The sequence below is a fragment of the Strongylocentrotus purpuratus genome, unplaced genomic scaffold (genome assembly GCF_000002235.5).
Source record: "Strongylocentrotus purpuratus isolate Spur 01 unplaced genomic scaffold, Spur_5.0 spur5_scaffold_6, whole genome shotgun sequence".
Lineage (NCBI taxonomy): Eukaryota > Metazoa > Echinodermata > Echinoidea > Camarodonta > Strongylocentrotidae > Strongylocentrotus > Strongylocentrotus purpuratus.
In genome coordinates this window covers 24,910,418-24,922,711 of record NW_022145612.1, presented here as the reverse complement: position 1 = coordinate 24,922,711, position 12,294 = coordinate 24,910,418, and the positions used below count along the sequence as shown (strand labels likewise).

At 36.0% G+C, this 12,294-nt stretch overlaps 1 protein-coding gene and 1 long non-coding RNA gene across 2 annotated transcripts; both read right to left on the bottom strand.

Annotated features, from left to right (window-relative positions):
- Positions 1 to 1,711: 1,711 nt before the first annotated feature.
- LOC115930035 lies at positions 1,712 to 4,840 on the bottom strand. The gene is made up of 2 exons (XR_004066802.1): positions 2,235 to 4,840; positions 1,712 to 2,085 (listed from the first exon to the last, which is right to left on the bottom strand). It is a non-coding gene; the product is annotated as an uncharacterized LOC115930035 (long non-coding RNA).
- Positions 4,841 to 6,177: 1,337 nt separating this feature from the next.
- LOC585051 (transmembrane protein 168) lies at positions 6,178 to 10,747 on the bottom strand. Its single transcript, XM_784892.5, has 4 exons — positions 10,639 to 10,747; positions 8,133 to 9,489; positions 7,343 to 7,617; positions 6,178 to 6,833 (listed from the first exon to the last, which is right to left on the bottom strand). Exons 2-4 carry the CDS (start codon positions 9,395 to 9,397, stop codon positions 6,286 to 6,288), a joined length of 2,088 nt encoding a protein of 695 aa, XP_789985.4. The 5' UTR covers positions 9,398 to 9,489; positions 10,639 to 10,747; the 3' UTR covers positions 6,178 to 6,285.
- Positions 10,748 to 12,294: the final 1,547 nt, after the last annotated feature.

The window sequence follows — 12,294 nt, the reverse complement described above, 5'->3', positions numbered from 1 at the left end:
AAGTATAGGGATGAAGAAAAGAAAATAGCCATTAGAATGGGAAAGCTGGGATCACATTTCTTAAAGTGGGAGCAATTAATTAATTAAGATTTTTTTTCTTCTCCACCGTGCATGAGCTTGTTAAAATTGTAAAACTCTATTTTGCAGCCTGGTTAACTTACTTATTTAGTATATTTTTCTCTGAGTTGAGAATGTTTAGCAGACATCCACTGATTAAGGAGTGTGTGTGTGTGGGGTGGGTGGGTGGGTGAGTATGTGTTTGGGTGGATGGAGGGGTTTGTGTCAGGAGGGGGCAGGGAGGGGACAGAGAGGAGCAGGCATTGTTCCACTAAAATTACCTCCAGATTTTTTTATTTTTTTTATATATATAAGTGAATAACATTTACAATTGACATATATATTATGTTTAGGTACTTAAACGTTTACTATACTACAAATAAGTCTTTGTTTAATTATGTTTATATATAAGCAATTAATATTGAACACGTTTATTTTATTCAATTGTATGTTATTGTTTGTATTACACATTTGGAGAAATAAAACAAAATTGCTTTTTTTTTTTTTTAAGTGCTTGCGTGCGTGCATGTATGTGTTTGTTTCATCATATAATTATTTCGGTAGTGCATTTTTTTCCCGTAGTTTTTTCTTTGAAGACATTTTAATGTAACGTTCAATTTTAGAATGCTCCTTGCCTAATATTGAAATAGAAATAAAGTACGCGATTCATGGTCTGTGATATAAATGGATCCAAATATCAGAAGTACAAATGCACATGTAATTAATATATAATATTGTTTACGTCAAAATAAAAAACGGCTGCTTGTTGAATGTAAATGTACTTTATATTCCGTGTGTGTGCAAGTGAGTTTTGCCTGTAGATAGCTTTTATGTTTTCATCTTCTTGCATGATTGATATGTTGTTTTAAAGTGTAAGATTTCTTATAATTAAAAGATATCAATATCAGACTTGTATATGGTAAATTGTATTGGGTAACAACAGAAACATGTCATTCTTCTGAGCCTAATGATCGCTTGCATGAATGGATAGAGAAATCCAACAGAAAATGACATGTGATGTATTACATTTTCATCAAACAAAAGGATAAATTTGCTCACATGTTGAAAACTATATTGATGGTTATATTAAATATGCGTGAATGATGTACTAATTATTTTTTGTTCTTACTAGTATTGCCTGTTTTGTAACCAGTTAGTCATTCCGAGATGCAGTGAACCACTTGATAAGTCCATCATCATAACTCTCAGTGAGAGTCTGCCATTCAGACCATTTCGTTAAATGTTTGGTGATGCTATTGTTCACGTTTTGCAACATGTAAAAACAATGTAAGAATGATTGTGATTTTGATAATGATGATAATAATAAAGGTAATAATAATGACTACTAGTCTTCGCATGTGCACTTTGTTTTCTCAATGTGGGGCCTTTTTTATCATGTTGATTATATCATGCAATTTGATAAACCATGCCGAAATAAATGAATAAAATACAAAGAAGGAAGGAACAAGTAAAGAAAGAATAAGAATGAGAGAGGAGAGATTTAATACGAAATATGAAACTAGGAATATCGTGAACAATAATGGAAAATCACATAACTAAAAGCAATGTTAATTTTTACTTTGTAAGAAAGGAGTCAGAATCAGATAAAACAAACATAATCATAAAGGAGGAAAAATGAAACCATGACAAATCATTAATTCATATCATGTTCATATGATATACATTTATTTGATTCCACTGCTAATGTATAAATAAAAATATCAAAGGGTTTTATACACGACTGTAACAAATATTGCATACTCATCAAGCCTACATTCATACTGACACACTTTTTACTTTATGATACATCAACCACGTGTTTTTTCAGCAGTCAGCATTGTCAAAACTCACATTAACATTTCAGTTAGAAGAAGAAGGGGGAAATTTGTACAGTATAGCATATATCTATCCATTTATTCATTCAAAAAACCTCTTTGATTAGATCATTTCTAATGGTGGTGATATCTCAATTATTCATATGTCAAATCAAGAGATTTTGATGTTGGATGAAATTGATGGATAAAAGACCTGTGTCGTACAAGACGCATTGCACACAATGACCTATTATCTTTAACATATCCGACAAGAACACTTACCAAGTTGTCTCATGATCAATTAATGAAAATCACAATCACCATGCTCCAAAATACTGTTAATATCAGGGAAACATTCAAGACGTATCATTGGTGATATCTTTCCTTTAACTATTATTCAAATGTGGACTGCATATTGTAATATGAATATGCAAATACATATCTCTGAATATTCATAATTTTGGAGTCAATGGAGCAGATAAATTTACACTGAAAATCAGTTTTAGGTAGGATTACATGAATCAATATAATTGTTAAACTGCTGAACTGGCTAATCAATTGGGGAACTCTCCAGGAGTTGAACTTGGCCATAATCTCTGGCAGATCACATGACCACTTTCATACATGTTCAAAAACCTTCAACTGTTTCTTGTAAACACTGGAAATATTCACCATGGAGGTTTAAAAGAAATGTCAAACGAATAATTGTAACTGTCTGCTTTGAGCTATCTTGTAACAAAGGAAACACAATCTCCCTGCAAAAATAACATTAAAAAAATAGATATTAACATAAATTCAATCATGCAGAATTAGAAACAAATACATGTATATGTTCATAAAATAAAGCAACTGCTGTATCATTCAATGTGAATAATTGCACTAAAAGATTTTCATTTTTCAGCTAGGCCTTTATGAAGATTACAAACTAGAAGTTTGAAAATAATAACAACGACAATTATAATACTACCTTAACATATACCTGTTTCTCTGTTCCTCTCTTATTTTCTGTAAAAAATTAAACAAATCTGCCTTTTTATTTTCGAGGTACATCGTGGACTCTTTGAAGTATGATTTGAAATTATCTGCGATCATTAAGTTTAGAAAGGTTAGAAATGGTATTTCCTCCTGTTGTCAATCAATACAGAATGATAGTATCTTTGAAAATAAATTACTAAGAGTGGAATTTTGGTCAATATTCTATACAAATACTGCTCTTCTTGAAACTACGACTATAGAAGGATATTGATCAGTAAACCTGTCTGATGTGCCATCATACATTCATAGTTCTAATATATTTTTAGTCAACTATACTTACTGTTTAAACATTTTTTTTAATACATTTATATTTAACAAAATCGGATAACTCATGTGATAATTTGGGTAAGAAGAAATAACTTAGTACTAGAACTAAGATATAAAATTGAATACGTATATGTTAAGTACCCCCAGATGTGAAAGTTGTTAGGCAATATCAACCGAATAAATTTGTATTTTAATTGACAAACAGAAGCCTCTTAGAATAATACAAAAATGGTAGTCTAACATTTTCTAATTCTTTTAACAACATTAACAATTTTATAAGTTGATGATACATGTAATCATAAGCAGTATCTCCAATACATGTAGCATTGCACAGCAATTTAAGAGTCCAAATAAGGGGTAAGTCAGTGGACAGTGGTCGTATACATTCTCAACTACCTTTCCATCAATCTCTGCTGTGATTAAGCATGTATAGCATCTAGTCTACTCTCAAATGTCTAGGGGCAAAACACTCAATAGTGTACTTATATGGCCCAGCTGGATAAATACACGTATACATACATGTAGAGATGCGATGAGATTTTTCAACCAAATCCGTGCTTCACAATCACATACAGGAAATTTCTTTATTTACAGCCACAGCTAGCACACTAGACAGACATTAATATAGAAGACTTTCAAAAGAACTTTGGTTACTACATTTATTCTTAGATTGATTACGATATGTAAAGACTAAAGACTTCAATTTTTTTTCCACAGAATGGGCGTGCAGTGGTTCATCAATAAATATTTATGCATCTTTCCATACATCCTTCTTCTGTTACAGGATAAAGATGACAAGGAAGATTGCTCGAAAAAGCTCTCAGGGTGCTTAAACATCAGCATAGGATTCAGAATTTCAGACTTTGATGTCCATAAATTCTTCATAACCCCAAATTAACATCAAATGCCATTCAGATGAAACAACTTCTCAAACTATCTTGATCTTCTGAAAGCTAAAAAAAAAATGTATTTGTAAATGTGTGTACTCCATTACCTACTGTACCTATTGCATATCAGTTTTAGAGGAGCCTGCAAAGCTGTCATGATTTTACACACAGTGAAAAAGGTATTTACATTTAAAAACTAGGGCTGCATTGCCCAAAGAAATCATGAGCAATTACATGTTAATGATGTATCAATCTTGCAATTTTCACACAATGCCAATTTACGATCAAGTTACAGCAATAAGCAATGCTGGAGAGTTGTGCATATATCTGTGTGCAGAGAGAACAAGAAATGTAAACAACAGGGGGGAGGGGGTGATTCTAAAAGGCATGAGGTACACTATAAATAGGCGGGCCAATCATGATGGTGTTAGTCATGAAGAAGGGCCTAAATGTATGTATCTATTGAAATCCTGCCATGAAGTGACGGTCAAAACCCCAGACAGTGAGAAGATTCGGAGGGAAATCAACTGCCCCTTGACAACACCCTCATTGTTTCAATTTTTACTGATGCAAGTAAACATGTGGCACTTCTTCATGAATTTCAGAATCATGCATGTTGGTATACAGTTAATCTACGTACGTGACTGATCACAAAAACAGTGCCGTGGAAAACTATGATAAGATTCTGTATCACTGCTTTAAAATAAACCATACAGAGGAAGGAGTTTTCAAATCCTGGTGTAAGCTTTATATATTTAAAGTACATTTAAAAATTGTTACTTCAAAAGTTCAAATTTAAATCAACTGTAAAAAGCGATACATGCATCTCATCAGTTTTCTAATTCTTTGAATGTAATTTCTTCAAGTAAACCTCATGTATAAATGTTACAACACCATTTTCCTGACTCCACGAACGTTAACATCATTTATATACCGGTAGACTCTTCTCTCTTTACGTTCAGCAACATATCACTAACCCCTACCGTCAATTTTATACAGTTCGCCATAATGCTGACACATTTCAAGGTGGGCAATCCAACCGATGAGACAAATGTATCACATCACATGTAAATGCCCTTCACAGACAAATACAGACATACCTTTAAGAAACTAAGGACAGATATTAAATGTGATGGGTGTATAATGCTTCTCCGCATCTCAAAATATAAACATATTAAATTGGCACAAACTCATTGCATCACTTTTTAAGTACAGCTGTTACCTTTGAACATATCATGTTGCATGCTCTATGGAAACAAAATATAATACAAAATGGTGTTTCAGAAGAAATGATATTAATGCTAAGCATTCTTTTTACATCTTACTTTTTGGTACCACTGATGTTTTAATAAACACATCCCTCTCCCTCTGAATTAAGATATTTTGGCATTGACCCTATTTAGCCCGGGGGGGGGGGGGGCTTTAGATGCCCCCCCCCCAACATTTTTCGCGATAATTTTTTAACGCAAGAAAATCTTGCACTGAAATTTTGTGACTTTTTTCTTTCAAGTCTTGCGCATCTTTTGAAAGAAATTTTTTGAAAATCGGACCTACCATTACAAAGTCACGTGTCCTTTTGTCTTTGCATGTCAGCCTGAAAATCGCTCATTTTTGTGATTTGTGTACAAAACATATGGAAATCTCTTTTTTCAAATAAAGAGATAAAACATTGGTTATTAGGTCTTGTTTATAGTTTAGGTGTTTATTTTGGGGTCAAAATAGTTGAATTATAGTTGGAAATAAAATAAAACAACAAAAACAATAAAATACATAAGTTAAAAAAACAAAGAAATACATAAGAAATTATCAAAACAATAGATAACATAAGGAATAACCCTGGTTATTCAATTTTTTGTGTTGTATTATTATTTCAAATGGTCTAACAAATATATGTAGTGAAAAAGAATGCTTAAATATGAATAATGTCTGATTTATGGGCAAAAATGTGAATTTTATGACCTTATTTGCATAAATTACCCTAAATATGCAAATGAGTGAATTTTTTCAAAAAATTGAAATAACCATAGTATTCTATACACTTCTCTTGACATGTATGCAAATTTTCGCGGCGATCAGTCGTTTCACGGCCGAGATCATAGGGGAGGCTTTAGAAGAGGGAGGAGGGGGAAATAAAGAAAAGAAAACAAATAGAAATAACTCCTCTTTGAAAAGAAAAAAAGAATAAATCTTTAACCAAACCTCTAGATAGACATGGCCAATCCCATTCAAGATTGTACCAACTTGAAGCCATGTCCACTGTTGATAATCTTTGGTGGCAGCCACTTCAGTTTCCAGCGTCTAATACAATACAGACAACCGGAACACAATGATAAGCAGTCCAACGCACTAGGAAGCTGTAGAAGCTTGATCAGCGGGTGAGTGGTACGGGGAAAGTTACTCTGCCAGTGACTTTCCATGTCGCTCTCGGTCGGCTGATGGAACGTGAACTCACTCCATCGGCTGCATACAGCATACACGGCCTTGGTGCGCCGACCTTGCTCATGCCATGAAATATCTGTTTCCTTGGTGCAGTTAAAGTCCACCCATTCTTTTGTAAAATCTCCTACAGATGTAGTGACTCCCGTCTCTGGATCGGTGGATTTTTTTAAGATGGATGTCTGGATTGCGATGAAGTTGTCTGCATCACTCTTGATTCGCTTTGGCCATTCACCACCACTAGGTGTGTCTGTGACAAGGATTAATCTTGATCCTGATTGCTGGTCCAGGGATGACCACAGTTCTAACAGTTGGTCAAACTTCAGCACCCCGTTGTCTATACAATGAAAGGAAATGAGGATAATGTAATACATTGAAAGAATATTAATTTAACTTAGTTTTTCAAATGAAAAGACTAAAATAAATCAATGAAGGGGATCATAAAGTTGTTGCAAATGGCTTTGACTTTTTTGGTTTCACTCAAATTTTATTGGTATAAAAATTAAAGGGATACCAGATGCAATATAAATAATACCAGGTTGGTTGTTTGTTTTGTTTTATCTGACTGCTAAGAAAGCATGTGTATGCTTGTAATTAGGCAATCAGGGCACCGACAGCTTTCAATCCTCTCCCTTTGTGCTTACAAGAGAATAGGTATGTCACTGACACATTGGATATGTCAGTCTGCCAATACTCTTCAAGTATGTAATATTTGCCTAAATTTATCTGACATCTTTAACATTTCCTTCAGACTGACACTTTTGGAAAAATTTAAAAGGAACGCTACTTGTATCTGCCATTTTCTACATGTCCAGTATGAAACCTTTCTCCCTTTAGTACACTCACCTGCCAAAGCCCAATCACCATTGGCATGAACATGTCCGCTGTAGTAGAGTAGGTACGTGTCGAACCTTGGCCCATCCTCCGTGCATCGAGAGAGGAAAGCCCGGAGCTTGGTGTTGAGGGAGTCCAGGGTGAGACCGCTGGTGGAAAAGTCGCAGCTGTAGATGTCTATCATGTGGTGGAGAAAGAAGCGTTGGATGGTATTGAGGAGACCCATGGAGCGGTTGCTGTTCTCTTCGGCTGCCGTCATGGGAAGGGGTACTGCAGAGCCGTCAGCTCTGAGGGATAAGAATTGAACGTATTAATGTATCACTGCATGACATACATGGAGACCTGAAAATCAGTATACACTACATGCATTCTGGGTATGCTCTATTACTTCAACAATTCGTCGCCCGGCTGGCAGAAGGGCGTCAGCCCGAGCAACTCGAACACTACTTTTCAAATTATTCTCATTTAAAGATTTGTTTTATATTTTAACTGCTTTCCATCCTGAAAAATTTAGGTTTAAAACTTAAAAGACTAATAGAAATATTAAAGTACAACATGGGCACAATTTTTTTCTCGGAAATAAATTAGTTTTATAAAAGTGTGAGGCGATTTAGTGCCAACGCCCTTCTGCCAGCCAGGCGACAAATTACTCTCGGCAGCTGCTACTGCTGCTCATTGACTCAACTATTGTAATAGCCAGCTTACTGATGGAGGATCGATCTTTGATTAATGAACATAAATAAACACATTGTATAAGTGTACATGCTTCATTAATGAATCCATCATAGTGATTATTAATTACCTGCAGAATGAGGAAGGGCCAACAACAGCATATGCTGTGCATGTTCCTCCTAATGCTCCAGCCAGCTCATATAGAAGTCCATGCAGCATGCCTTCTACAGTCAGCACAATAAGCCAGCCAGCCATGAATGCTGCATTGTGATTCTGCCACATCACTGCACCCAGAAACAGTGTGCTCAGAAGGGCTGATGCCACCAATCGTCGTGATATGGTTGTGAAGAAGCGCAGTCCTTTAGAGGCCATGATCACACTCAAACTCTTATTCGTTTCTTCGCTGACAGCGTGGTAAGCGCGGTTGCACTCTCTCAGTTTGCCGATGAAGCCCCAGGTGGTGATCACAAACACGACGTGAAGACTGATCCACAAGATGCCAAAGACAGCATACGCAGGGATAGCAAAGTACCATTCTTCATGAGTCAGAGTGGCTTCCCCTGCTAGTATCAGGAAAAGAACTTCAAAAGCTATGGCAAGAAGCAGGAGTAGTCTGTGAATAAGGTGACTGCGATTAATGAGACAGTTCCATCTCTCCAAGACTGATAACCCACAGAAGTATAGGTCTAGTACAGGATCGATGAGCAATCTACCAGCAAAGCAACTCAGTGCAAATGGATTAATCGGAACCTCTATGGCATGAAAAAAAAAGGTGGCTGACAAGGTTACAAACAATACGAGGATTGGGATGGCACAAGCTACTTTCAGACGCAGAGATGCGATGGTGAATGCAAATGCGATGACCAGTAACCACAGGCTGACCATATAGGTGGATTTGATCATGCATGCAATACTGAAACCAATACATTCGTATTTCTCAACGGTGGTGAGGAGACGGGATGTGTAGCCAGTCTGGCCGCAAGCTCTCTCTGAGAATGACCAGATCATCTTTAGAACAAGACTGCTCGCAAGAAGACCGTTCGTGGCTTTGGTGATAGGAGCCGCCTCATTGAGACCAACATCCATGAAGGAGATGATTCCAAGAAGGCAACCATACCAGAGGTGGGTGAAGCTAAGGGTGTAGTCAACGAGATCGAAGTAGTAGTAGAGGATAGCGGAAAGAGCAAAGATGAGCAGACCAAATCCAGTGAGGAGGACGATGGTTGAATCCCCAGTCAGCTGCCAGCAGGTGTAGAGACCCATACATACTGCAGCAAACAGAACTATACCATCTAAGATGGAGATGATCTGTAGCTTGCACCTATCTTTCAGGGACGTCATGGCTCGGAAGGGGAGGGCTAAACAGTGGCTGATAAAATACTTGATAGACGTCATTAGCCAGCAAGTAGTTCACACGCTGAGCGATGGAGAAGTTTGATGATACTTGTCTAAGAATAGCCTTCAATCCTTCTATCCATGGATCACATCTTTAAACAAGAAAGAAATACACAAAAAATATAATTTATTAAATGGAATTGAATGAAATATAGTCTTTATACATAATTTTCATTGTTTTCTTCTTTTAGCACTGTACATTTATTAAAGCACTTCATACAAAATTACAAATTTAATGGAAATGTGGAATACACGTTTTAAAACGATTTTCTATAAGTCATTTTGTTAAAAAATAATAATAATAATAAAATTAAACATCAAAAATTGGGTTCTAAACAAATATCTAATATTATGATGATCATGGAAGCTCATTTGTAAAACTATCTCATTTTGAGGAGGCCTAGAAAGTAGAAGAAGGAAGTGCGACACATTTTATACGCATTGTAATGATGTTTAAAAGTGAAACTGTCAACAGGACATATTGCTAATCATCGAGACAATATTAGGTCTACAAATTGCAAGTTACAAATTTGACAATGACATGAATCAAATATGCCGGTGCCAAATTTAAAGCCATCAAGTCTCCAGTAGACCTTAAACAAAATACTATAAAGGTATCGAATAAAAGGTTTATAAAATCTTTTATCGGTAAGAGTTCCTTTTGTACCCCCCCCCCCCCCCGAAATTGAGAAAAAAAAACTGGGTATGACTTGGGATGATATAACTATTAATATAGTATTTAAAACATGGAAAAGAACTTTAAACAATTTATTTGATATTTTTTGCATGTTTAATACATACATATATGACATATGACATATGACATAATTGTAGTCATAGGCGGGACCCGGTGTCCTAGGGTAACCGGGACGTAATTAGGGTTAGGGTTAGGGTTAGTGTTAGGGTGATACAGACTCTGGTGTCCTAGGGTAAGCGGGACCCGGTGTCCTAGGGTAAGCGAGACCCGGTGTCCTAGGGTAAGCGGGACCTAATTAGGGTTAGGGTTAGGGTTAGTGTTCGGCTTAAGAGCAAAATAACGCAATTTTATGGGGGTTACAAAAGGAACTCTTTCCTTATTAAACAAGGGCGTGACATTATTAACAAACGTAAAAACAAGCAAGTGGGACATGTACAAAATATTACGCTCAAATTTACAAGTTCTTTCATTAGCTGTAATCAAACCCACTCTAATCATATTTGGCACCAAAGTATACTACTTTTACATCACAGTGTGTACTTACCTCCGAATATCTACATTGTATTTTCCGTCTTTTGATAACTACAAGTATACCGTATCATTTTTTTCTACACAAGACTCATTCTCGGATTGATTTCAGGATTTCCTCCTCGCTTGGTTCAATTCCTTAACTTACGGAACGCACGTACGTTGCATGCTGAGCGCGAGCTGGGAGCAAAGGCTGGGAGTATATCCCATAGGCCCAGATCAGAAGAAGAAGGATTTCCCGTTGTGAAAATAAATAGCGTCCTCTACTCTAGCTAGCTGTAAACTGAATCATCGTTCAGTCGATTTTATTGAGAGGGATTTGGGGGGGGGGTGTAAGAATTGTTGTTGTTATATGATTGTTTGCTTTTAATTTTTAATGATAAGAATAATCAAATAACAAAAGATGAGAAAAAAAAAGGAGGCAGGTAGCACTAAAGGTGTCTAATAGTTTATTATTTAATATATATAGACGTTCTTCTAACTTTCTCCAAGAACGTCAAAGAGTTATCCTGCAATCTGTGATTGCTATCTGGACCCCAGTTCAGTCCTCGACCTCCTATATAGTACCATTATACATCTCAGTTTGGCACATTGATAGGCCTACTAGACTAAAAAGGGAGTCGGACGATCGAGAGAGGAGAAATACTGGGTCTCATGTGCGGGAGAGATAGAGAGAGAGAGAGAGAGAGAGAGAGAGAGAGAGAGAGAGAGAGAGAGAGGGAGGGAGATAGATGGGAGGAAATAATTAAAGAAGTGCGTCTACTAGTAATATTCTTATAAATATTTTTTTTTTTTAAATATGTAAACACTATAATTATCGTTGACTAAGAGCCGGATAGCAAAATGCCCTCCGGCAGTTTCCAGTTTTCCCCTCATCCCTAATATACCAAACGCCGATCCTGACAGCATGCGTATCAGAATTTTATCTCAAACTTTGCCAAAAGCTCACCCCTTCCCCCCCCCCCCCCCCCAGTCATCTCGATGCCATCCCTATTAATCTGTGACTATATCGTATATCAATTTAAAGGAAAATAATAAAAAGGATGACTATCCATGTTTGATGTTCTTCCTTTCCAATCACTTTCCATTTTAACCTAAGTTAAAATAACTGCAGTCAGACAAATTACATGTAAATTTGTAGGCTTTGAAGCAACGTGTCCACCACGATGGAATCATGTTATTTGCGTCATAATGTGCATAAAATTGTCTCAAGCGTGACTCATAATTTGTTTCCAATACCATGAATGTCATGTGTCTTAACCGTTAGTCATCAATGTTAACCACTGATACTATTTTCTGTTAATAGCACGAAGTCATAAAGAAACCGATGAGTGGATAATACAAAAACCTTAATAATATGTATTGAAGACTGGGAAGAACGAAGGAGAACGATAAAGAAGAAAAAAAAGAAAAAACAACAAGAAAATACAATGGTTACCAAAATGTGGAAATACATGTTGTTAAAAACCATGCAATTTATAGTTTTAAAAAAGAAGTATAAATAGTAAAAAGGAATGAAATAGTGAGGATGTGGAAAGAATGATTACGAAATTCTCTCATTCACATTGCCCAATATTATAAGTAGTAAGTGGTCACGATACCGTAACCACTTACTACTAATAATATTGGATTCTTGTATAACTCAAGCATTTCAAGGAATTAATTCCTGCCA